General features: G+C 40.1%; 3 protein-coding genes across 3 annotated transcripts; all 3 read right to left on the minus strand.

The window, feature by feature from the left end:
- Positions 1-329: 329 nt before the first annotated feature.
- Positions 330-5,893, minus strand: LOC135932666 (kelch-like protein 10). The gene is made up of 5 exons (XM_065470224.1): positions 5,778-5,893; positions 3,519-4,002; positions 2,477-3,091; positions 1,407-1,556; positions 330-692 (listed from the first exon to the last, which is right to left on the minus strand). The coding sequence occupies exons 2-5, from the start codon at positions 3,933-3,935 to the stop codon at positions 330-332; spliced, it is 1,545 nt and encodes a 514-aa protein (XP_065326296.1). The 5' UTR covers positions 3,936-4,002; positions 5,778-5,893.
- A 2,101-nt stretch (positions 5,894-7,994) lies between these two features.
- Positions 7,995-13,529, minus strand: LOC135932674 (kelch-like protein 10). The gene is made up of 5 exons (XM_065470255.1): positions 13,414-13,529; positions 11,875-12,358; positions 10,833-11,447; positions 9,770-9,919; positions 7,995-8,357 (listed from the first exon to the last, which is right to left on the minus strand). The coding sequence occupies exons 2-5, from the start codon at positions 12,289-12,291 to the stop codon at positions 7,995-7,997; spliced, it is 1,545 nt and encodes a 514-aa protein (XP_065326327.1). The 5' UTR covers positions 12,292-12,358; positions 13,414-13,529.
- Positions 13,530-15,876: 2,347 nt separating this feature from the next.
- On the minus strand, positions 15,877-23,568 carry LOC135932682 (kelch-like protein 10). The gene is made up of 6 exons (XM_065470271.1): positions 23,558-23,568; positions 20,867-20,983; positions 19,065-19,548; positions 18,023-18,637; positions 16,950-17,099; positions 15,877-16,239 (listed from the first exon to the last, which is right to left on the minus strand). The coding sequence occupies exons 3-6, from the start codon at positions 19,479-19,481 to the stop codon at positions 15,877-15,879; spliced, it is 1,545 nt and encodes a 514-aa protein (XP_065326343.1). The 5' UTR covers positions 19,482-19,548; positions 20,867-20,983; positions 23,558-23,568.
- Positions 23,569-24,190: the final 622 nt, after the last annotated feature.

The raw sequence follows: 24,190 nt of genomic DNA on the forward strand, positions 1-24,190 counted from the left end.
TATTGTGTTTACCTAGCAAGAGTTGAAAAGTCCGACATGCGGCTTATTGTGTTCTGGTCACCCTGTGTGCATGTCTGGTATGGCTACTCAGCAGCCATACATTACAGGGAATGAAAAAATCTTTTAAATCTGTTATTGTTGCAAAGGCATTCTCTTGATGAAACCCAGTATCTGCGGTGCAGGGTCTCCTCACACACATACTGAAAGTTTTTGAAATATCTACAAAAAATGTCCAGTTCACCAGCGGTTTAATGCTCTAAAGATTTATTTCAGTCCTTCATGTTGGAGTCTCAGATGTTGACACATGGCAGTACTGCACTTTAAAGATGTTACGTGGACTCTGCTGACTCCATTGCTTCTTCTGGCACATTTGCAAGTTGCAGGAAGTCACGAGGAAAGGTGTACTCAATCAGGTTGGAAAGTCCGGACACCACACAGCAGCTCAAGGCGCTGCGGAAAATCTCCATGTCGCACGCCTCAAACCACTCATTGGTTAAAGCGTCGTAGTACTCGACGTTCAAAGTGGTGGTGAAGCCGTTGAAACCCCCGACGGCAAAGAGGTGATCGTCGACTACCTCAATGCCAAAGTTGCTGCGGGGGGTCAGCATAGAGGACACGAGGTTCCACGTATTGGAATGTGGGTTGTAAGCCTCAGCGGTGCGCAGACGGTTGTTTCCATCGAAGCCACCAACCTAAAAGTAAATGCATGGGTCAAATAATTGAATGTAAGTGTAACCAGCTTCACTGTACCCCTGTAAGAAAATGCACCTATTCAGACTTAGTCTGAATAGAAAATAAATCCTAAACAGCAGCTAGCTAAATAAAGAAGTGTGTCTCAGAAGGTGAGACTACAATCTTTGCTTTTTACCAAAGGGTGCAGCTGCAAATCAACTAAATAAGTGGTTTTAAGGCAAATAGCAAGATAAATTTACAGCTAAAATGCCTGCCGTCCCCAGAGGATGAGTTCTAATCACTTGGCTTATTCCCTCATTTTTCTAAAGGTGTTGCAGGATAAGTTTGAAATTGTCTCTAACATATGTCCCCTATGGAACGATGAGGATGACAATGTTGGTTTTGAACAAGTATTTCTGTTGTACTGAGTGAAATGTGAAATCATGAGTGAAATCATCAAAGACACAACATTTTGGGAATGAGGCACATGAAATGAAAAAAAAAAAAATTTAATGAGGCACAAACATCACTACTCAGTTAAATTAATACATAGAATGAGTAAGAATGTCTTCTCTGAACCGGTGGTCAGGATAGGAATCTGATCATTGATAAATACAAAACAAAGTTAGCAAAATTCAGTGTCAGCCAAATCTGTGTTAAGCCTTGCTGATCAAAGCACATTACAGATTTGATTTGTATGTTACGTGAGTGTCAGCACTACTTTGTGGTCTTACTGCAAAGACATGATCCGCATATGCAATGACACCTATCCCGCTGCGGCGGCTGTTCATGGGACTGATCATCGTCCACTGGTTGCTCTCTGGGTTGTAATATTCAGCTGTCTGCAGACACTCGTTGCCATTGAATCCACCGCAAATGTAAATCTGAAAACAAAAAAGGGACATTAATTATTTTTACTTTTCTTAGATTTCAGTTGGAAACAATGTTACCTGTAAGTGAAATGTTTCCACATCATTTGTGAAGTAAAACCGACACTCAGTACCTAAGTGTCCAACTGAAAAATACAAATGTGTAATAACAAATGTGTGTGTTTTACAATTACCTGTCACAAAAACATGTTTATGTACCCAAATTTTACCTGAGTACGTGGGACTTCTTTGAGTCACAAAGTCAGAAATGAATCAAGCATAACATTCAATCAATAAGGCAGATATTTCTGTTCAGGAATGCAAATAAATAACTGTAATTTGGGATCTTAATTTAATAAAATAATGATGTGTTTTACAATTTTTTTTTAATATCTGTTATATTTTAGTTGACAAGTCAACTCAACTAAAGTACTGTACATAAATGCAAAGATGCACTTGTGATCAGTTAGAAACAAAATAGATATATATTAATATATTTTTCAACTTTTTAAACTATACTTTTTAAATTTGAAAACATGAACATAGAAACCAGTTTGTGACCTATCTTGCACCTCACTTCACTGTAAAAAATGTGTATTCCCTGACTGGTTGGCAAGTGGTTGCTGGAGGTTGATGGCTGTCACTATTGTGAAATTGTAACCAAGAAGGTGTTGCACCACAAGCCTCCTTGTGTTTCCTTTGGTCATTAGCAGACTGTTGAGGTTTGCATGGAGTACTCTGACTTGTCTGCAAACACTCACAAACTATTTGCTGTAGAAGTCTGTAGAGTCTTTCATACAATCACTGCCTAACCAGCTGAGGAGTACACATTTTTCCCTAGCAACTGGTTGTTACCAAAAGGTTGCTGACAGGTCTCTAGGCCTGTGTGCCTGAGACCCTACTCTATTTCTCTGCTACTCTTTTACTTCACCCACCCGGCTGTAAAGTGTTGTGCAGCTGGCGTCGCTCCTCTGTTCGTGCATCGGTGCAATAAGACTCCACTGGTTGATTTCAGGTTGATAGCGCTCTGCACTGCTGAGTCGTACATGCCCGTCGTAGCCTCCCAGGGCATAGATGAACCCGTTCAACACAGTCACGCTCACATAGCAGCGGCGGGAGTGCATGGGCGCCACCTCATTCCAGGTGCGAGTGGTCAGGTCAAACCTACGGACGCTGTTGAAATGCTCCACCCTGTCGAAGCCGCCAACGGAGTAGACGTACCCGTTGAGGAAGGCGGCTCCATGATAAGCACGAGGACGCTCGAGGTTGTTCGTTATGTTGACCCAGCGGTTAGCCCGGTAATCGTAGGCCTCGATGCCATTAGTTGGATCACCACCACTCCAACCCCCAATGGCCAGCAGGACAGAATGAGGCAGGCGGGGACGAGCAAGAGGGTGACAGAAGACAGACATGGAGGGTCTGCTTCCTAGACCATGTATGTCTAAGATGGCATTACTTATCATGGACAGGCACTCAGAATTGGTCCCCACCAGCTCACTAGACAGCACATTGTCCTTTAGGTAGTCTAAAGTCATCACTCCCAGTCGGACCTACAGAGAGATGACAGAAGAGAATATGACTTAGAAAATGGAAACACTGAATATCAACTACATCGGTTTTAGTAAACTCAAGCTTCTTTAGGATAATGCTCCTAATGTTGTTTAATTTTCTTATTACTAGCAGGAGAACGACCAAAGTCAGACACCATTAGCCTTTTCGTCAACAGGGACAGTTTTTAGTCATAGCCCTAGCAACTATACTTAATAAATATAATTTATTCTATAGTATGTGTGTAGCGATCTGATACGGTTTTAATGCTCTTGAAGAGAATTTCTTAAATGTGGTTTGGCTACAGCTGAAAAGAGCAACATCTCGAGATATTAAAGCATCCTTATACCCAGATGGATCGACTCAATCTATGACTTAAATGCTGAAGATTTAAGTCCAAACTAAATGTAGTAATGAAAGTTTATACACCTTGGACAAAAGAGCGGTGAGGTGTTGTTCCCGTTCTGCAGGTACATGGCTAATCCACTTTATAAGCGCTTCATACACAGTGGTCTCCAACTGCACATTGAGGTCCTCTCTATCGAGGATATCAGCAAGTTCCTCCACAGTTAGCTGCAGGAATTCCTCCTCAAGAATAACCTGCTCAAAGTTATTGATGATGTAGTGGTAGGCCTTGGCGCGTAGCTCGGGTGATAAGCATACTTTTGTGAACTGCCAAATGCCAACGCAGTTCTCTGGGTACAGTTGCTCCCCAAGGAAGTCACAGCAGAGTTTAACAATGTCCATTGCATTGAGTTGATCAGCTGCCATGAGAAGTTCCACTGCATTTTCCTCCGTTATGGAAACTGAGCCAGTGTATGCAAAGTCAATGATGAGCGCCATCATCTCAGGAGACAAGCCAGGTATGTTGAAGACCTGTTTGTCTGGGTAGCTCCAGCGGGTGAAAAGAGCCCTGAGGGTAGAGATGGAGACAGAGTAGAAAATATTAAAAGGTGTGGAGGCAACAAGATAATAAACTACGTCATGCACAAGTAGAATAAATATATAAAATCAGTTGACAGGAATGGAAATGATTGCCTAATTACATGTGTTACTATGTGATTACTGTGATAGTCTTGTAATGTGTAGTCCAGACTGCCATAGAGTCTATAACTCCAAAACTGTCACGCCCGGTGTGGCAGACGTGTGGAGTTTGTAGAAAGGACCCAAAATGCAGCAGCTCTGGTGCAGGCGAGTATTTATTAACAGGAGTGGATACAAACAGCAATGGCGGGTGAACATGAAACTGGAAAAACTAAACTGGGCAGAGCTAACAAAACAAACCAGAACGAAGATGCAGGGAGGTACGGGGAAATACACAGAGAGACGGACGGAGAGACGCAGGAAGACCCAGGTGAACAACACAGGCGAACCAGCAACTACTAAGACAGAAGACACGACTAAAATACACTCAGAGAAACACAGGGAGATTACACACAGGCGGGGGACACAGCTGGGAGTGATTAACGTGACGAGACCAGGGAGGCAAACTGAAAACACTCACATGAGACGCAGACCTTCACAATAAAACCGGAAACACATACACGTAATGACACAGACTCAGAGACACGGACTAAACACAGAGACCCACTACACAAAGGGGATGCACAAGCAGGGAAGACACCAAACAGAGGGAACACCACTAAACCCTAGGAAACCCAAAACAACAGTCATAATACAAAACTATCAAAAGTAAAAGTACATAACCAAAAACACTGGGTCACCGACCCAGGACCATGACAAAAACAGAGTTTGTACATGTTTAGTGCGCTGGATTGTTGGGTTTTCAATGTCTTTATTACATTGGCACCATGTTTATGAAGCTATTGCCAAACAAAATGCAGTCCCACACCATGACAGAGCCTCCACCGTGTTTTAAAGTTAACTCTAAACACTCGATGTTGTACCTCTATGACAAATATTGAAATCAACTCCACAAGGCCAGTTTGCCCTGATCTTTAGTCTAGTTATTGCGTAATGAGGTTTCATGAAAAGTAGATGGATTAAATGGTCTTGTGTCAGGAATTTGCTCGATTCTTTCTTTTTTCTTAAGGACATGACTTTCAGATAGTGTTCATCTGCTGTAGATCATTGTTTTTTTATGTGTGCTACTCCTTGTTTTGTCTTTAACGTTGGTTCTTCACTAAGTTGTGTGTTATGTGTAGAAACAATACTGGTTCATCCTTCGAGTTATGTTAGGTGTCCTTTTTATGCTTGAATGATTTATAGATCAGCGTTAAATAGCTTAACAAACAAATAAACAAATGAACAAAAACTCATCTATAAACTTTTGCTCAGCGTATGACTTTATAACAGAGTTCAACCTTTTTAGTATCAGTAAACCTGGTGTGTTTTATTGGGTTGATAACAGTGCATTAAAATGTTGTAACTTAATAAAACACGTAAATTAGTTCATACAATCACCAAGTGATTCACAGTGCTTTTTAAATGGCACATTTACTGAAGTGGAATCTGGAGCTCTCTGAAGGTAAAGATGAAATCTGCACTGCTGGCAAATGTTTGCATTATGTTTTGGGTATATCTGTCAGTTGACCGTGACAGAGTCTTTCTATCAGAAAAGCTTTATGATTTTTGTTGGCACTGTTTCACAGACTAAGACCATGAATTACATTTTTCACAGATATAAATCAGTCAACCCTCCTTCACATTATCAGGTAAGCAACTCACCTGAAGTACGGGGTACAGTTACATAGGATGATCCTGTGGACCGGAAATTCAACATCCTCCACTTTGATGATTGCATCACAAAATTGTCCCTCCAAACGGAGTTCATTATACACTGAGCTTGACTGGTATGGCGGCTGGCCTTCTTCACTCATCTTGAGTTTTGTGACTGTTTTTCTTAGTTTTTTTGTCTGAAGTTTGTCTTGAAGTGTTCAGATCACAAAATCAAACCTAACTGTGGAATTTGGGGAATGGCGCCTATGACATCATCGTGACTTGGCAACTGTTGCCCCATAGAATTGTTTTGGAATGTATATTTACATTGTTTTAATGAACCTTTCATTGCATAAAAGCTTTGTTTTGATTTGATTTGGTTTTAATGTATTGCATATGAGCTTCACAGATAGCATACAGCATTTTGTATGTTTGCTTCACAGAGGTCAAACAGTAAAATAAGCACTTCTGAAAGAACTTAGATTAAATTGTAGTCCTATTTAAATATGGACTACAAAATCATTAGCTAGTATTCAACGTTAATAGGCCGTTTTTTCAGATTTTTCTGCATTTTACTGTTTCGTGTGTTGGCTCTGTTATTACTGAGGTTCCAGTTGTTGGGGACGTGCTGTACTGGACTCTGTTATGTTGAAATAACAGTTCCCAACAAAAATGCAGTCCAGTTTATCTCCCCAGCAAACTACAAACACACAAATAAGCATTTGTAACCACCAGTTTTTACCCACATTTTAATACACAATACTGTAACATACACAGAATCAAAGTATTGTGTATTAGTGATGGTGCTGTTTTTATGCATGCTAGGTCATTGGCACAATTCTTTGTGGACACTTCATTATACCCCCTGTACTTTCCTTACTACACAAGCCAAAATATTTGTTATTAAACATATGAGTCTAAAAATACATGACAGTGCCAAACACAGATATTACAAAGTGTGATTCATGGCTAAGCTGTTTTCTTGGGTTGTGTTAGACTTTTATCTAGTTGGAAAAATGGGCTCCTGCACTTTACTGATGCACAATAGTAGTAAGAAAGAAAGAAAGAAAGAAAGAAATAGATTTAAGATATAATATATACGACTAAAAGCAGGTTGTATGTGACAAGCCTGGTTTGATGCAGATGTAGAGGATTGTATGAAAATATCATCCTAAAATTAAAAAAATATATATAATGGAATGAGTTTGATTTAGTGTTTATAAAACGAAGGGGAGCAGCAGGAACAATCCCGGGACAGTTTGTCTGCTTGCAATAAGAAAAATGTAAGAAATGTTTACAGTAAATTCATAAATCAATCCATTCAGCATCAGAATAAAGATTACACCACCATGGATGGAGGATGTTCCTATGAACAGCTTTGCACATCACTGTCTACACGTTGGTTTACCTCCATAAGGTGTTGTGTTACTGGTGTTGCTTCAACCTTCATGTTGTGCAGGTTGGGGGATCAGATGTCCCTCTATAAGGGGGACTGCACAGCATTTTTATGCTTCCCCCCCCTCTCCCACATCTTGAACCAATGTCCCACATTTTACAGGCTCTGCAGGACATCCACCTTTCTAAACACTGGATTTTCCTTAGTACATATTTAGGTCATGCTTTTATCATGAACAAACATATCATTCTATGCAATATAGTGGGAAATAACACAAAGCAGATATACTGAGAAATAGAGTTATCTTTCAGTTTCACACAAGAGAAAAAATGCTGTGAAGCGACACAGTATATGTGTGTGATATTTGGCTAAAGATTCATAAATTGTCAGCTAGCGCTCCAAAAAGACCTATGGATACATCCTTACTCAAACCTATAGACTGTTACCAGACAGAACCGCAGCTGAAATAACAAGGGAGAGTGAAAACTTCACTTTATTCTTATTGTGTTTACCTAGCAAAAGTTGGAAAAGTCTCACATGCAGCTTATTGTGTTCTGGTCACCCTGTGTGCATGTCTGGTATGGCTACTCAGCAGCCATACATTACAGGGAATGAAAAAATCTTTTAAATCTGTTATTGTTGCAAAGGCGTTCTCTTGATGAAACCCAGTATCTGCGGTGCAGTGTCTCCTCACACACATACTGAAAGTTTTTGAAATATCTACAAAAAATGTCCAGTTCACCAGCGGTTTAATGCTCTAAAGATTTATTTCAGTCCTTCATGTTGGAGTCTCAGATGTTGACACATGGCAGTACTGCACTTTAAAGATGTTACGTGGACTCCGTTGACTCCATTGCTTCTTCTGGCACATTTGCAAGTGGCAGGATGTCACGAGGAAAGGTGTACTCAGTCAGGTTGGAAAGTCCGGACACCACACAGCAGCTCAAGGCGCTGCGGAAAATCTCCATGTCGCACGCCTCAAACCACTCACTGGTTAAAGCGTCGTAGTACTCGACGTTCAAAGTGGTGGTGAAGCCGTTGAAACCCCCGACGGCAAAGAGGCGATTGTCGACTACCTCAATGCCAAAGTTGCTGCGGGGGGTCAGCATAGAGGACACGAGGTTCCACGTATTGGAATGTGGGTTGTAAGCCTCAGCGCTGCGCAGACGGTTGTTTCCATCGAAGCCACCAACCTAAAAGTAAATGCATGGGTCAAATAATCGAATGTAAGTGTAACCAGCTTCACTGTACCCCTGTAAGAAAATGCACCTGTTATATGTCTTTAGCTGTTTTTGCACAGATACTCCAGAAAGTGACTGAAGAATTGAATTGCAATATTGTCCAAAGTTGCCCTTAATATGTAGCAGATACAAGGAGATTTTTTTCTTTAGGTGTGATCTGACTACTGGAAGTACTCTGATTGGTTTAGGGTTTTACCTGGATAAAGCGAACAGTTACCCAACATATTCTCATGCTGTTATATGGAGTTTACACGTAAACGTTGTTAAAAAAAAGGCCCATTAACGTCCCAGTATTTGCATTCACACAGTCCCACATTTGTTGGGAATGTCTAGAAAAGATCAGGGTGCAGTGGTGTTTGAAAATGACTTCTGAATTAAAAGGAAAAAGTAAAATAAAGTAGAAGCCAGCTGTTGTGGAAGTCTTTATGAGACCTTTTTTCACTCAAGCCTCAACTACAGCTATTAAAGCACTGTTGTCTATTACATCACGCTATTATGAACAAAGATGAATAGCCCTCGACAAAAAGTATTTATGTTTTCAGTATAAATGTCTTCACAACTCTTTTGCCTTTAGTCTAAAAAGGAACATTGAGTTCCAGTCCTTTCTTCCTATAACAGATTAAAGTAGCCCTGACAGGCCTTGGGGCCTAAAAGCCTGATCAAAGACCCTGAGGTCAGCACCAGGGTAAGGTCACTACATTCTGCTTATAATAACTTTTCCTTTTTTTGAATACAGACTTAGTCTGAATAGAAAATAAATCCTAAACAGCAGCTAGCTAAATAAAGAAGTGTGTCTCAGAAGGTGAGACTACAATCTTTGCTTTTTACCAAAGGGTGCAGCTGCAAATCAACTAAATAAGTGGTTTTAAGGCAAATAGCAAGATAAATTTACAGCTAAAATGCCTACCATCCCCAGAGGATGAGTTCTAATCACTTGGCTTATTCCCTCATTTTTCTAAAGGTGTTGCAGGATAAGTTTGAAATTGTCTCTAACATATGTCCCCTATGGAACGATGAGGATGACAATGTTGGTTTTGAACAAGTATTTCTGTTGTACTGAGTGAAATGTGAAATCACGAGTGAAATCATCAAAGACACAACATTTTGGGAATGAGGCACATGAAATGAAAAAAAAAAATCTAATGAGGCAGAAACATCACCAATCAGTTAAATTAATACATAGAATGAGTAAGAATGTCTTCTCTGAACCGGTGGTCAGGATAGGAATCTGATCATTGATAAATACAAAACAAAGTTAGCAAAATTCAGTGTCAGCCAAATCTGTGTTAAGCCTTGCTGATCAAAGCACATTACAGATTTGATTTGTATGTTACGTGAGTGTCAGCACTACTTTGTGGTCTTACTGCAAAGACATGATCCGCATATGCAATGACACCTATCCCGCTGCGGCGGCTGTTCATGGGACTGATCATCGTCCACTGGTTGCTCTCTGGGTTGTAATATTCAGCTGTCTGCAGACACTCGTTGCCATTGAATCCACCACAAATGTAAATCTGAAAACAAAAAAGGGACATTAATTATTTTTTACTTTTCTTGATTCCGGTTGGAAACAATGTTACCTGTAAGTGAAATGTTTCCACATCATTTGTGAAGTAAAACCGACACTCAGTACCTAAGTGTCCAACTGAAAAATACAAATGTGTAATAACAAATGTGTGTGTTTTACAATTACCTGTCACAAAAACATGTTTATGTACCCAAATTTTACCTGAGTACGTGGGACTTCTTTGAGAAGTCAGAAATGAATCAAACATAACATTCAATCAATAAGGCAGATTTTTCTGTTCAGGAATGCAAATAAATAACTGTAATTTGGGATCTTAATTTAATAAAATAATGATGTGTTTTACAATTTTTTTAATATCTGTTATATTTTAGTTGACAAGTCAACTCAACTAAAGTACTGTACATAAATGCAAAGATGCACTTGTGATCAGTTAGAAACAAAATAGATATATATTAATATATTTTTCAACTTTTTAAACTATACTTTTTAAATTTGAAAACATGAACATAGAAACCAGTTTGTGACCTATCTTGCACCTCACTTCACTGTAAAAAATGTGTATTCCCTGACTGGTTGGCAAGTGGTTGCTGGAGGTTGATGGCTGTCACTATTGTGAAATTGTAACCAAGAAGGTGTTGCACCACAAGCCTCCTTGTGTTTCCTTTGGTCATTAGCAGACTGTTGAGGTTTGCATGGAGTACTCTGACTTGTCTGCAAACACTCACAAACTATTTGCTGTAGAAATCCGTAGAGTCTTTCATACAATCACTGCCTAACCAGCTGAGGAGTACACATTTTTCCCTAGCAACTGGTTGTTACCAAAAGGTTGCTGACAGGTCTCTAGGCCTGTGTGCCTGAGACCCTACTCTATTTCTCTGCTACTCTTTTACTTCACCCACCCGGCTGTAAAGTGTTGTGCAGCTGGCGTCGCTCCTCTGTTCGTGCATCGGTGCAATAAGACTCCACTGGTTGATTTCAGGTTGATAGCGCTCTGCACTGCTGAGTCGTACATGCCCGTCGTAGCCTCCCAGGGCATAGATGAACCCGTTCAACACAGTCACGCTCACATAGCAGCGGCGGGAGTGCATGGGCGCCACCTCATTCCAGGTGCGAGTGGTCAGGTCAAACCTACGGACGCTGTTGAAATGCTCCACCCTGTCGAAGCCACCAACGGAGTAGACGTACCCGTTGAGGAAGGCGGCTCCATGATAAGCACGAGGACACTCGAGGTTGTTTGTTACGTTGACCCAGCGGTTAGCCCGGTAATCGTAGGCCTCGATGCCATTAGTTGGATCACCACCACTCCAACCCCCAATGGCCAGCAGGACAGAATGAGGCAGGCGGGGACGAGCAAGAGGGTGACAGAAGCCAGACATCAAGGGTCTGCTTCCTAGATCATGTATGACTACGATGGCATTAGTTATCATGGACAGGCACTCAGAATTGGTCCCCACCAGCTCACCATACAGCACATTTTCCTTTAGGTAGTCTACAGTCATCAGTCCCAGTCGGACCTACAGAGAGATGACAGAAGAGAATATGACTTAGAAAATGGAAACACTGAATATCAACTACATCGGTTTTAGTAAACTCAAGCTTCTTTAGGATAATGCTCCTAATGTTGTTTAATTTTCTTATTACTAGCAGGAGAACGACCAAAGTCAGACACCATTAGCCTTTTTGTCAACAGGGACAGTTTTTAGTCATAGCCCTAGCAACTATACTTAATAAATATAATTTATTCTATAGTATGTGTGTAGCGATCTGATACGGTTTTAATGCTCTTGAAGAGAATTTCTTAAATGTGGTTTAGCTACAGCTGAAAAGAGCAACATCTCAAGATATTAAAGCATCCTTATACCCAGATGGATCGACTCAATCTATGACTTAAATGCTGAAGATTTAAGTCCAAACTAAATGTAGTAATGAAAGTTTATGCACCTTGGACAAAAGAGCGGTGAGGTGTTGTTCCCGTTCTGCAGGTACATGGCTAATCCACTTTATAAGCGCTTCATACACAGTGGTCTCCAACTGCACATTGAGGTCCTCGCTATCAAGGATATCAGCAAGTTCCTCCACAGTTAGCTGCAGGAACTCCTCCTCAAGAATAACCTGCTCAAAGTTACTGATGATGTAGTGGTAGGCCTTGGCGCGTAGTTCGGGTGATAAGCATACTTTTGTGAACTGCCAAATGCCAACGCAGTTCTCTGGGCACAGTTGCTCCCCGAGGAAGTCACAGCAGAGTTTAACAATGTCCATTGCATTGAGTTTATCAGCTGCCATGAGAAGTTCCACTGCATTTTCCTCCGTTATGGAAACTGAGCCAGTGTATGCAAAGTCAATGATGAGCGCCATCATCTCAGGAGACAAGCCAGGTATGTTGAAGACCTGTTTGTCTGGGTCGCTGCAGCGGGTGAAAAGAGCCCTGAGGGTAGAGATGGAGACAGAGTAGAAAATATTAAAAGGTGTGGAGGCAACAAGATAATAAACTACGTCATGCACAAGTACTCCAAGTAACTCCAAAACAGAGTTTGTACATGTTTAGTGCGTTTGATTGTTGGGTTTTCAATGTCTTTATTACATTGGCACTATGTTTATGAAGCTATTGCCAAACAAAATGCAGTCCCACACCATGACAGAGCCTCCACCGTGTTTTAAAGTTAACTCTAAACACTCACTGTTGTACCTCTATGACAAATATTGAAATCAACTCCACAAGGCCAGTTTGCCCTGATCTTTAGTCTAGTTATTGCGTAATGAGGTTTCATGAAAAGTAGATGGATTAAATGGTCTTGTGTCAGGAATTTGCTCGATTCTTTCTTTTTTCTTAAGGACATGACTTTCAGATAGTGTTCATCTGCTGTAGATCATTGTTTTTTTATGTGTGCTACTCCTTGTTTTGTCTTTAACGTTGGTTCTTCACTAAGTTGTGTGTTATGTGTAGAAACAATACTGGTTCATCCTTCGAGTTATGTTAGGTGTCCTTTTTATGCTTGAATGATTTATAGATCAGCGTTAAATAGCTTAACAAACAAATAAACAAATGAACAAAAACTCATCTATAAACTTTTGCTCAGCGTATGACTTTATAACAGAGTTCAACCTTTTTAGTATCAGTAAACCTGGTGTGTTTTATTGGGTTGATAACAGTGCATAAAAATGTTGTAACTTAATAAAACACGTAAATTAGTTCATACAATCACCAAGTGATTCACAGTGCTTTTTAAATGGCACATTTACTGAAGTGGAATCTGGAGCTCTGTGAAGGTAAAGATGAAATCTGCACTGCTGGCAAATGTTTGCATTATGTTTTGGGTATATCTGTCAGTTGACCGTGACAGAGTCTTTCGATCAGAAAAGCTTTATGATTCAACCCGTTCCTTTTTCTTGGCACTGTTTCACAGACTAAGACCATGAATTACATTTTTCACAGATATAAATCAGTCAACTGTCCTTCACATTATCAGGTAAGCAACTCACCTGAAGTACGGGGTACAGTTACATAGGATGATCCTGTGGACCGGAAATTCAACATCCTCCACTTTGATGATTGCATCACAAAATTGTCCCTCCAAACGGAGTTCATTATACACTGAGCTTGACTGGTATGGCGGCTGGCTTTCTTCACTCATCTTGAGTTTTGTGACTGTTTTTCTTAGTTTTTTTGTCTGAAGTTTGCCTTGAAGTGTTCAGATCACAAAATCAAACCTAACTGTGGAATTTGGGGAATGGAGCCTATGACATCATCGTGACTTGGCAACTGTTGCCCCATAGAATTGTTTTGGAATGTATATTTACATTGTTTTAATGAACCTTTCATTGCATAAAAGCTTTGTTTTGATTTGATTTGGTTTTAATGTATTGCATATGAGCCTCACAGATATCACCTAGCATTTTGTATGTTTGCTTCACAGAGGTCAACCGGTAACATAACACTTCTGAAAGAACTTAGATTAAATTGTAGTCCTATTTAAATATGGACTACAAAATCATTAGCTAGTATTCAACGTTAATAGGCCGTTTTTTCTGATTTTTCTGTATTTTACTGTTTCGTGTGTTGGCTCTGTTATTACTGAGGTTCCAGTTGTTGGGGACGTGCTGTACTGGACTCTGTTATGTTGAAATAACAGTTCCCAACAAAAATGCAGTCCAGTTTATCCCCAGCGAACTACAAACACACAAATTAACATTTGTAACCACCAGTTTTTACCCACATTTTAATACACAATACTGTAACATACACAGAGTCAAAGTATTGTGTATTAGTGATGGTGCTGTTTTTATGCATGCTAGGTCATTGGCACAATTCTTTGTGGACACTTCATTATACCCCCTGTACTTTCCTTACTACACAAGCCAAAATATTTGTTATTAAACATATGAGTCTAAAAATACATGACAGTGCCAAACACAGATATTACAAAGTGTGATTCATGGCTAAGCTGTTTTCTTGGGTTGTGTTATACTATTATCTAGTTGGAAAAATGTGCTCCTGCACTTTACTGATGCACAATAGTAGTAAGAAAGAAAGAAAGAAAGAAAGAAAGAAAGAAAGAAACAAACAAACAAACAAACAAACAAACAAACAAACAAACAAACAAACAAACAAACAAACAAACAAAACACAGGTTTGTGATCTAAATAGATTTTATTGAGCAACAATATGATATATGCACTGCATGTATAGTACAAGACTGTTATAATGACGGTGCTTGACAATGTAACCTCAGACAGGTGCAAGCAGTCACCTGTCTGAGCCCAGACTGCACGCGCGTCCAACTCTGTTGCTGAGCAATTGCTCAAACATATAATATATAAGACTAAAGGCAGGTTGTATATGACAAGCCTGGTTTGATGCAGATGTAGAGGATTGTATGAAAACATCATCCTAAAATTAAAAAATATATATATAACGGAATGAGTTTGATTTAGTGTTTATAAAACGAAGGGGAGCAGCAGGAACAATCCCAGGACAGTTTGTCTGCTTGCAATAAGAAAAATGTAAGAAATGTTTACAGTAAATTCATAAATCAATCCATTCAGCATCAGAATAAAGATTACACCACCATGGATGGAGGATGTTCCTATGAACAGCTTTGCACATCACTGTCTACACGTTGGTTTACCTCCATAAGGTGTTGTGTTACTGGTGTTGCTTCAACCTTCATGTTGTGCAGGTTGGGGGATCAGATGTCCCTCTATAAGGGGGACTGCACAGCATTTTTATGCTTTCCCCCCCTCTCCCACATCTTGAACCAATGTCCCACATTTTACAGGCTCTGCAGGACATCCACCTTTCTAAACACTGGATTTTCCTTAGTACATATTTAGGTCATGCTTTTATCATGAACAAACATATCATTCTATGCAATATAGTGGGAAATAACACAAAGCAGATATACTGAGAAATAGAGTTATCTTTCAGTTTCACACAAGAGAAGAAATGCTGTGAAGCGACACAGTATATGTGTGTGATATTTGGCTAAAGATTCATGAATTGTCAGCTAGCGCTCCAAAAAGACCTATGGATACATCCTTACTCAAACCTATCTACTGTTACCAGACAGAACCGCAGCTGAAATAACAAGGGAGAGTGAAAACTTCACTTTATTCTTATTGTGTTTACCTAGCAAGAGTTGAAAAGTCCGACATGCGGCTTATTGTGTTCTGGTCACCCTGTGTGCATGTCTGGTATGGCTACTCAGCAGCCATACATTACAGGGAATGAAAAAATCTTTTAAATCTGTTATTGTTGCAAAGGCGTTCTCTTGATGAAACCCAGTATCTGCTGTGCAGTGTCTCCTCACACACATACTGAACGTTTTTGAAATATCTACAAAAAATGTCCAGTTCACCAGCGGTTTAATGCTCTAAAGATTTATTTCAGTCCTTCATGTTGGAGTCTCAGATGTTGACACATGGCAGTACTGCACTTTAAAGATGTTACGTGGACTCTGCTGACTCCATTGCTTCTTCTGGCACATTTGCAAGTTGCAGGAAGTCACGAGGAAAGGTGTACTCAGTCAGGTTGGAAAGTCCGGACACCACACAGCAGCTCAAGGCGCTGCGGAAAATCTCCATGTCGCACGCCTCAAACCACTCATTGGTTAAAGCGTCGTAGTACTCGACGTTCAAAGTGGTGGTGAAGCCGTTGAAACCCCCGACGGCAAAGAGGCGATTGTCGACTACCTCAATGCCAAAGTTGCTGCGGGGGGTCAGCATAGAGGACACGAGCTTCCACGTATTGGAATGTGGGTTGTAAGCCTCAGTGGTGCGCAGACGATTGTTTCCATTGAAGCCACCAACCTAAAAGTAAATGCATGGGTCAAGTGACTGAATGTAAGTGTAACCAGCTTCACCGTACTCCTGTAAGAAAATGCACCTATTCAGACTTAGTCTGAATAGAAAATAAATCCTAAACAGCAGCTAGCTAAATAAAGAAGTGTGTCTCAGAAGGTGAGACTACAATCTTTGCTTTTTACCAAAGGGTGCAGCTGCAAATCAACTAAATAAGTGGTTTTAAGGCAAATAGCAAGATAAATTTACAGCTAAAATGCCTACCGTCCCCAGAGGATGAGTTCTAATCACTTGGCTTATTCCCTCATTTTTCTAAAGGTGTTGCAGGATAAGTTTGAAATTATCTCTAACATATGTCCCCTATGGAACGATGAGGATGACAATGTTGGTTTTGAACAAGTATTTCTGTTGTACTGAGTGAAATGTGAAATCATGACTGAAATCATCAAAGACACAACATTTTGGGAATGAGGCACATGAAATGAAAAAAAAAACTAATGCAGCAGAAACATCACTAATCAGTTAAATTAATACATAGAATGAGTAAGAATGTCTTCTCTGAACCGGTGGTCAGGATAGGAATCTGATCATTGATAAATACAAAACAAAGTTAGCAAAATTCAGTGTCAGCCAAATCTGTGTTAAGCCTTGCTGATCAAAGCACATTACAGATTTGATTTGTATGTTACGTGAGTGTCAGCACTACTTTGTGGTCTTACTGCAAAGACATGATCCGCATATGCAATGACACCTATCCCGCTGCGGCGGCTGTTCATGGGACTGATCATCGTCCACTGGTTGCTCTCTGGGTTGTAATATTCAGCTGTCTGCAGACACTCGTTGCCATTGAATCCACCGCAAATGTAAATCTGAAAACAAAAAAGGGACATTAATTATTTTTACTTTTCTTAGATTTCAGTTGGAAACAATGTTACCTGTAAGTGAAATGTTTCCACATCATTTGTGAAGTAAAACCGACACTCAGTACCTAAGTGTCCAACTGAAAAATACAAATGTGTAATAACAAATGTGTGTGTTTTACAATTACCTGTCACAAAAACATGTTTATGTACCCAAATTTTACCTGAGTACGTGGGACTTCTTTGAGAAGTCAGAAATGAATCAAACATAACATTCAATCAATAAGGCAGATTTTTCTGTTCAGGAATGCAAATAAATAACTGTAATTTGGGATCTTAATTTAATAAAATAATGATGTGTTTTACAATTTTTTTTTAATATCTGTTATATTTTAGTTGACAAGTCAACTCAACTAAAGTACTGTACATAAATGCAAAGATGCACTTGTGATCAGTTAGAAACAAAATAGATATATATTAATATATTTTTCAACTTTTTAAACTTACTTTCATACTTTTTAAATTTGAAAACATGAACATAGAAACCAGTTTGTGACCTATCTTGCACCTCACTTCACTGTAAAAAAATGTGTATTCCCTGACTGGTTGGCAAGTGGTTGCTGGAGGTTGATGGCGGTCACTATTGTGAAATTGTAACCAAGAAGGTGTTGCACCACAAGCCTCCTTGTGTTTCCTTTGGTCATAAGCAGACTGTTGAGGTTTGCATGAAGTACTCTGACTTGTCTGCAAACACTCACAAACTATTTGCTGTAGAAATCCGTAGAGTCTTTCATACAATCACTGCCTAACCAGCTGAGGAGTACACATTTTTCCCTAGCAACTGGTTGTTACCAAAAGGTTGCTGACAGGTCTCTAGGCCTGTGTGCCTGAGCACCTACTCTATTTCTCTGCTATTCTTTTACTTCACCCACCCGGTTGTTGAGTGTTGTGCAGCTGGCGTCGCTCCTCTGTTCGTGCATCGGTGCAATAAGACTCCACTTGTTGATTTCAGGTTGATAGCGCTCTGCACTGCTGAGTCGTACATGCCCGTCGTAGCCTCCCAGGGCATAGATGAACCCGTTCAACACAGTCACGCTCACATAGCAGCGGCGGGAGTGCATGGGCGCCACCTCATTCCAGGTGCGAGTGGTCAGGTCAAACCTACGGACGCTGTTGAAATGCTCCACCCTGTCGAAGCCGCCAACGGAGTAGACGTACCCGTTGAGGAAGGCGGCTCCATGATAAGCACGAGGACACTCGAGGTTGTTTGTTACGTTGACCCAGCGGTCAGCCCGGTAATCGTAGGCCTCGATGCCGTTAGTTGGATCACCACCACTCCAACCCCCAATGGCTAGCAGGACAGAATGAGGCAGGCGGGGACGAGCAAGAGGGTGACAGAAGCCAGACATGGAGGGTCTGCTTCCTAGACCATGTATGTCTACGATGGCATTACTTATCATGGACAGGCACTCAGAATTGGTCCCCACCAGCTCACCATACAGCACATTTTCCCTTAGGTTGTCGAAAGTCATCAGTCCCAGTCGGACCTACACAGTGATGACAGAAGAGAATATGACTTAGAAAATGGAAACACTGAATATCAACTACATCGGTTTCAGTAAACTCAAGCTTCTTTAGGATAATGCTCCTAATGTTGTTTAATTTTCTTATTACTAGCAGGAGAACGACCAAAGTCAGACACCATTAGCCTTTTTGTCAACAGGGACAGTTTTTAGTCATAGCCCTAGCAACTATACTTAATAAATATAATTTATTCTATAGTATGTGTGTAGCGATCTGATACGGTTTTAATGCTCTTGAAGAGAATTTCTTAAATGTGGTTTAGCTACAGCTGAAAAGAGCAACATCTCGAGATATTAAAGCATCCTTATACCCAGATGGATCGACTCAATCTATGACTTAAATGCTGAAGATTTAAGTCCAAACTAAATGTAGTAATGAAAGTTTATACACCTTGGAAAACAGAGCGGTGAGGTGTTGTTCCCGTTCTGCAGGTACATGGCTAATCCACTTTATAAGCGCTTCATATACAGTGGTCTCCAACTGCACATTGAGGTCCTCTCTATCAAGGATATCAGCAAGTTCCTCCACAGTTAGCTGCAGGAACTCCTCCTCAAGAATAACCTGCTCAAAGTTATTGATGATGTAGTGGTAGGCCTTGGCGCGTAGTTCGGGTGATAAGCATACTTTTGTGAACTGCCAAATGCCAACGCAGTTCTCTGGGCACAGTTGCTCCCCGAGGAAGTCACAGCAGAGTTTAACAATGTCCATTGCATTGAGTTTATCAGCTGCCATGAGAAGTTCCACTGCATTTTCCTCCGTTATGGAAACTGAGCCAGTGTATGCAAAGTCAATGATGAGCGCCATCATCTCAGGAGACAAGCCAGGTATGTTGAAGACCTGTTTGTCTGGGTCGCTGCAGCGGGTGAAAAGAGCCCTGAGGGTAGAGATGGAGACAGAGTAGAAAATATTAAAAGGTGTGGAGGCAACAAGATAATAAACTACGTCATGCACAAGTACTCCAAGTAACTCCCAAACAGAGTTTGTACATGTTTAGTGCGCTCAATTGTTGGATTTTCAATGTCTTTATTACATTGGCACTATGTTTATGAAGCTATTGCCAAACAAAATGCAGTCCCACACCATGACAGAGCCTCCACCGTGTTTTAAAGTTAACTCTAAACACTCACTGTTGTACCTCTATGACAGATATTGAAATCAACTCCACAAGGCCAGTTTGCCCTGATCTTTAGTCTAGTTATTGCGTAATGTGGCATACCTCAGTCTGTTTTTTTCCTTATGGAAGCTCCAGTGCATTTTCCTTAATTATAGTCTCTGTTTCTCTTCCATAACCATTTCTTATGAGGTTTCATGAAAAGTAGATGGATTAAATGGTCTTGTGTCAGGAATTTGCTCGATTCTTTCTTTTTTCTTAAGGACATGACTTTCAGATAATGTTCATCTGCTGTAGATCATTACTTTTTTTTAAATGCGTGTTACTCCTTGTTTTGTCTTTAAAATTGGTTCTTCACTAAATATGCGTTATGTGTAGAAACAATAGTGGTTCATCCTTTGGGTTTTAGTGTCCTTTTTATGCTTGAATGATTCATAGATCAGCGTTAAATGGCTTAACAAACAAATAAACAAATGAACAAAAACAAAACCATTCCTCTGAAAATGATCGGGTACAAGCACTGGAATAAAAAGGTTGAAAAATGTCCAAACAAAACCTTTAAAAGTCTTCAAAAACACACTTTGAGAACTATTGCTCAAGTGGACTTTTAAAAAAATCATCTGTTTCTAAGCAAAATATAAAAAAATGAGAGGCAATTCAAAACTTTAGCTCAGCGTATAACTGTAAAACATAGTTCAACCTTTTTAGTATCAGTAAGTCTGGTGTCAAGAACAGTGGAGAAGATATTAATGTAACTTAATAAAACACTTCAATTAGACTTTAACCCAAACGGTCTGAATTTAGTTCATACAATCACCAAGTGATTCACAGTGCTTTTTAAATGGCACATTTACTGAAGTGGAATCTGGAGCTCTCTGAAGGTAAAGATGAAATCTGCACTGCTGGCAAATGTTTGCATTATGTTTTGGGTATATCTGTCAGTTGACCGTGACAGAGTCTTTCTATCAGAAAAGCTTTATGATTTTTGTTGGCACTGTTTCACAGACTAAGACCATGAATTACATTTTTCACAGATATAAATCAGTCAACTGTCCTTCACATTATCAGGTAAGCAACTCACCTGAAGTACGGGGTACAGTTACATAGGATGATCCTGTGGACCGGAAATTCAACATCCTCCACTTTGATGATTGCATCACAAAATAGTCCCTCCAAACGGAGTTCATTGTACACTGAGCTTGACTTGTATGGCGGCTGGCCTTCTTCACTCATCTTGAGTTTTGTGACTGTTTTTCTTAGTTTTTTTGTCTGAAGTTTGTCTTGAAGTGTTCAGATCACAAAATCAAACCTAACTGTGGAATTTGGGGAATGGAGCCTATGACATCATCGTGACTTGGCAACTGTTGCCCCATAGAATTGTTTTGAAATGTATATTTACATTGTTTTAATGAACCTTTCATTGCATAAAAGCTTTGTTTTGATTTGATTTGGATTTAACGTATTGCATATGAGCTTCACAGATAGCATACAGCATTTTGTATGTTTGCTTCACAGAGGTCAAACAGTAAAATAAGCACTTCAAAACACTCTTACGAATGGACTACAATATCATATTTAGCTCATATTCAACCTTAATAGGCCGTTTTTTCAGATTTTTCTGAGTAGTATGCATTTTACTGTTTCGTGTGTTGGCTCTGTTATTACTGAGGTTCCAGTTGTTGGGGACGTGCTGTACTGGACTCTGTTATGTTGAAATAACAGTTTCCAACAAAAATTCAGTCCAGTTTATCCCCAGCAAACTACAAACACACAAATTAACATTTGTAACCACCAGTTTTTACCCACATTTTAATACACAATACTGTAACATACACAGAGTCAAAGTATTGTGTATTAGTGATGGTGCTGTTTTTATGCATGCTAGGTCATTGGCACAATTCTTTGTGGACACTTCATTATACCCCCTGTACTTTCCTTACTACACAAGCCAAAATATTTGTTATTAAACATATGAGTCTAAAAATACATGACAGTGCCAAACACAGATATTACAAAGTGTGATTCATGGTTAAGCTGTTTTCTTGGGTTGTGTTAGACTTTTATCTAGTTGGAAAAATGGGCTCCTGCACTTTACTGATGCACAATAGTAATAAAAAACAAACAAACAAACAAAACACATATATATACTGTATGTATAGTACAAGACTGTTATAATGACGGTGCTTGACAGTATTACCTCAGACAGGTGCAAGCAGTCACCTGTCTCAGCACAGACTTCACGCGCATCCAGATCTGTTGTTGAGCAATTGCTTTCCATTCCCAGATAAATGCAGCATCCAGCTGCAATGGGTTCTGGTTGCCTCTAATGAACATGCCAGCCCAAAATTACCCAGGCATATTCAGTGGGAGAGATATCAACACTAAATGCTGGCCAAGGAAGTGTCTGGATATGCTGGTGATCTCTGGCAATGTGGAGGCGACGCTCAAACTGCCACAGGCCAGGTTGTTGTACAGGTTAGAGCACTTCATCTCAATAGCTCTGTCAAGTCACTTCCACCAAGAACAGTCAGATGGTCATGCAAGGGATCAGAAAAAGCACGTCATGCATGCTCAGCCTGACATCAGGATGCTTCAGTTAGTTGCAGCATGACAGTATGAGGCATACACCTGCTTCTAATGTTGAGACTCGTGCCTTGAGAATGCGGCACCCGTTTATGCATCCAGACAGGTTGCCAGTCTGTCACAGAGAGACAGAAAGGACATTCACACACACACCTATGACTAATTAAGAATTGCCAGTTTAGCCTCATATGTGTTTTTGTTTGCTAATCACTGCACCACTGTGCCACATGTGTGCAGGATGGCAGTGGCTTACGAGGTACATCTGGTGGTCAACAAATTAGCAGGTCAGTGGCTTGATCACTGGCTTCTGCAGTCTGAGGAGTCTGAATATGAGTGTGCGCAAATGAGAATGCATTAACTTGAACCTATTCTGAGCTGTACAAGTGAGTTTATTTGGGCTCGGCAAAGAAACCCCAACCCCGCCACTGACTAAAATCAATCAACTTGAACCAAAGACTGCTCGCAGAATATGTCTGGGTTCTCTACAAGATTAAAATGATGTACTAAGAAACGTATTTAAAAGAAATACTGAAAATTTATTGCATTTGCAACATAAGCCTTGTTTTGTTTTTGTTTGTTTTTCTGACTGGTATAGCACTAAAGCGGAACTTGTTATAATTTACAAAGTTAAGCAGAAAATTAGGCTATTGTAGCTCCGTCAAGCTTTCACTGTATGACAGAAAACAATGGGAACGGGTCTCTCTTCCCTTAAACCTATCAGCTGTGATTGAACACCTGAGTAGGTAATAAAGCATCTTATTGCAAACACATTCAACACAAACCACATTTTGCTTTTGGTTTTATTTCGCACACACAAACTCATTAAAAAAACATCCTTTTTTTTTTTTTTAATGCTCATACACAGAATGTCTAATACATTCTCCCAACCTCACATGTACACGCATCATTACAGGGAGGCATTCAGATATGCAGCTGCACACTTGCTCAAGCTTTATCACCCCCAAAATCTGTGCCCACTCCATGTTATTATACTACTGCCTTCCTCAAAGGCAAACACAGCAGGTAGCCTGAGATCTAATTAGCTAGTTAGTCTTTGGTTGACTGAGTAAAGACCCCAACCGAAATAAATCTGAGATCTCAGTTCGTGACATTTTGCTGTGATAAAGAGGAAACGTTCGCGGCTGTGAACAGTAGGAGAGGGCATTGTCCTGATGAATTTCTGCCAAACAAAGCTGTTTCTGATACGACAGTGTCTGAGGAGGTATTCATAAAAAAAACAAACAGGCAGCATAGAAGAATGACTGTAATCAAACAGATTTCATCAAAACTACTTGAACTTATTTACTGGGGTCACTGTGCTTGTTTTCAAATCACTGGCCCACTAATCTGTCTCGAAGGCAAAACAACTCAGAGTGAGATGTCAAAACATTCAGACACACAGCGTGAGACGAATATTTAAAGGGGGAATACTTTTTTTTTACAGGCCCAAAAGCGAAAACTGTGGCTATAAATAACTGCGTGCGGCTGATATGGTGCCTCATCAATACGCATGACTGAAAGATTTCTGATGAATTTCCTCACTGCACCATTTGCACGCAAAAGGTTGGAGAAGACTGACCAAACACATAACGTGCAAACATGACGGCTCTGTGCTTTCATAATGTTTACACCAGGTTTTGACCAAACCTCTTAGAAAGTGAAACAAAATGCCCAGTGTTATCTTTGTTCATTATATTGTTCCTAACAGGCCATTTCAGGTCCCAAAAAAGCCTCAGAGGGACAGTTCAAAACAAAGGAAGCACCAGAAAATAAATAAATTATATTTCTCCCCTCCATCATTATTTAGGCGCCTAAATTCATG

Source organism: Pelmatolapia mariae, linkage group LG22 (genome assembly GCF_036321145.2).
Source record: "Pelmatolapia mariae isolate MD_Pm_ZW linkage group LG22, Pm_UMD_F_2, whole genome shotgun sequence".
Lineage (NCBI taxonomy): Eukaryota > Metazoa > Chordata > Actinopteri > Cichliformes > Cichlidae > Pelmatolapia > Pelmatolapia mariae.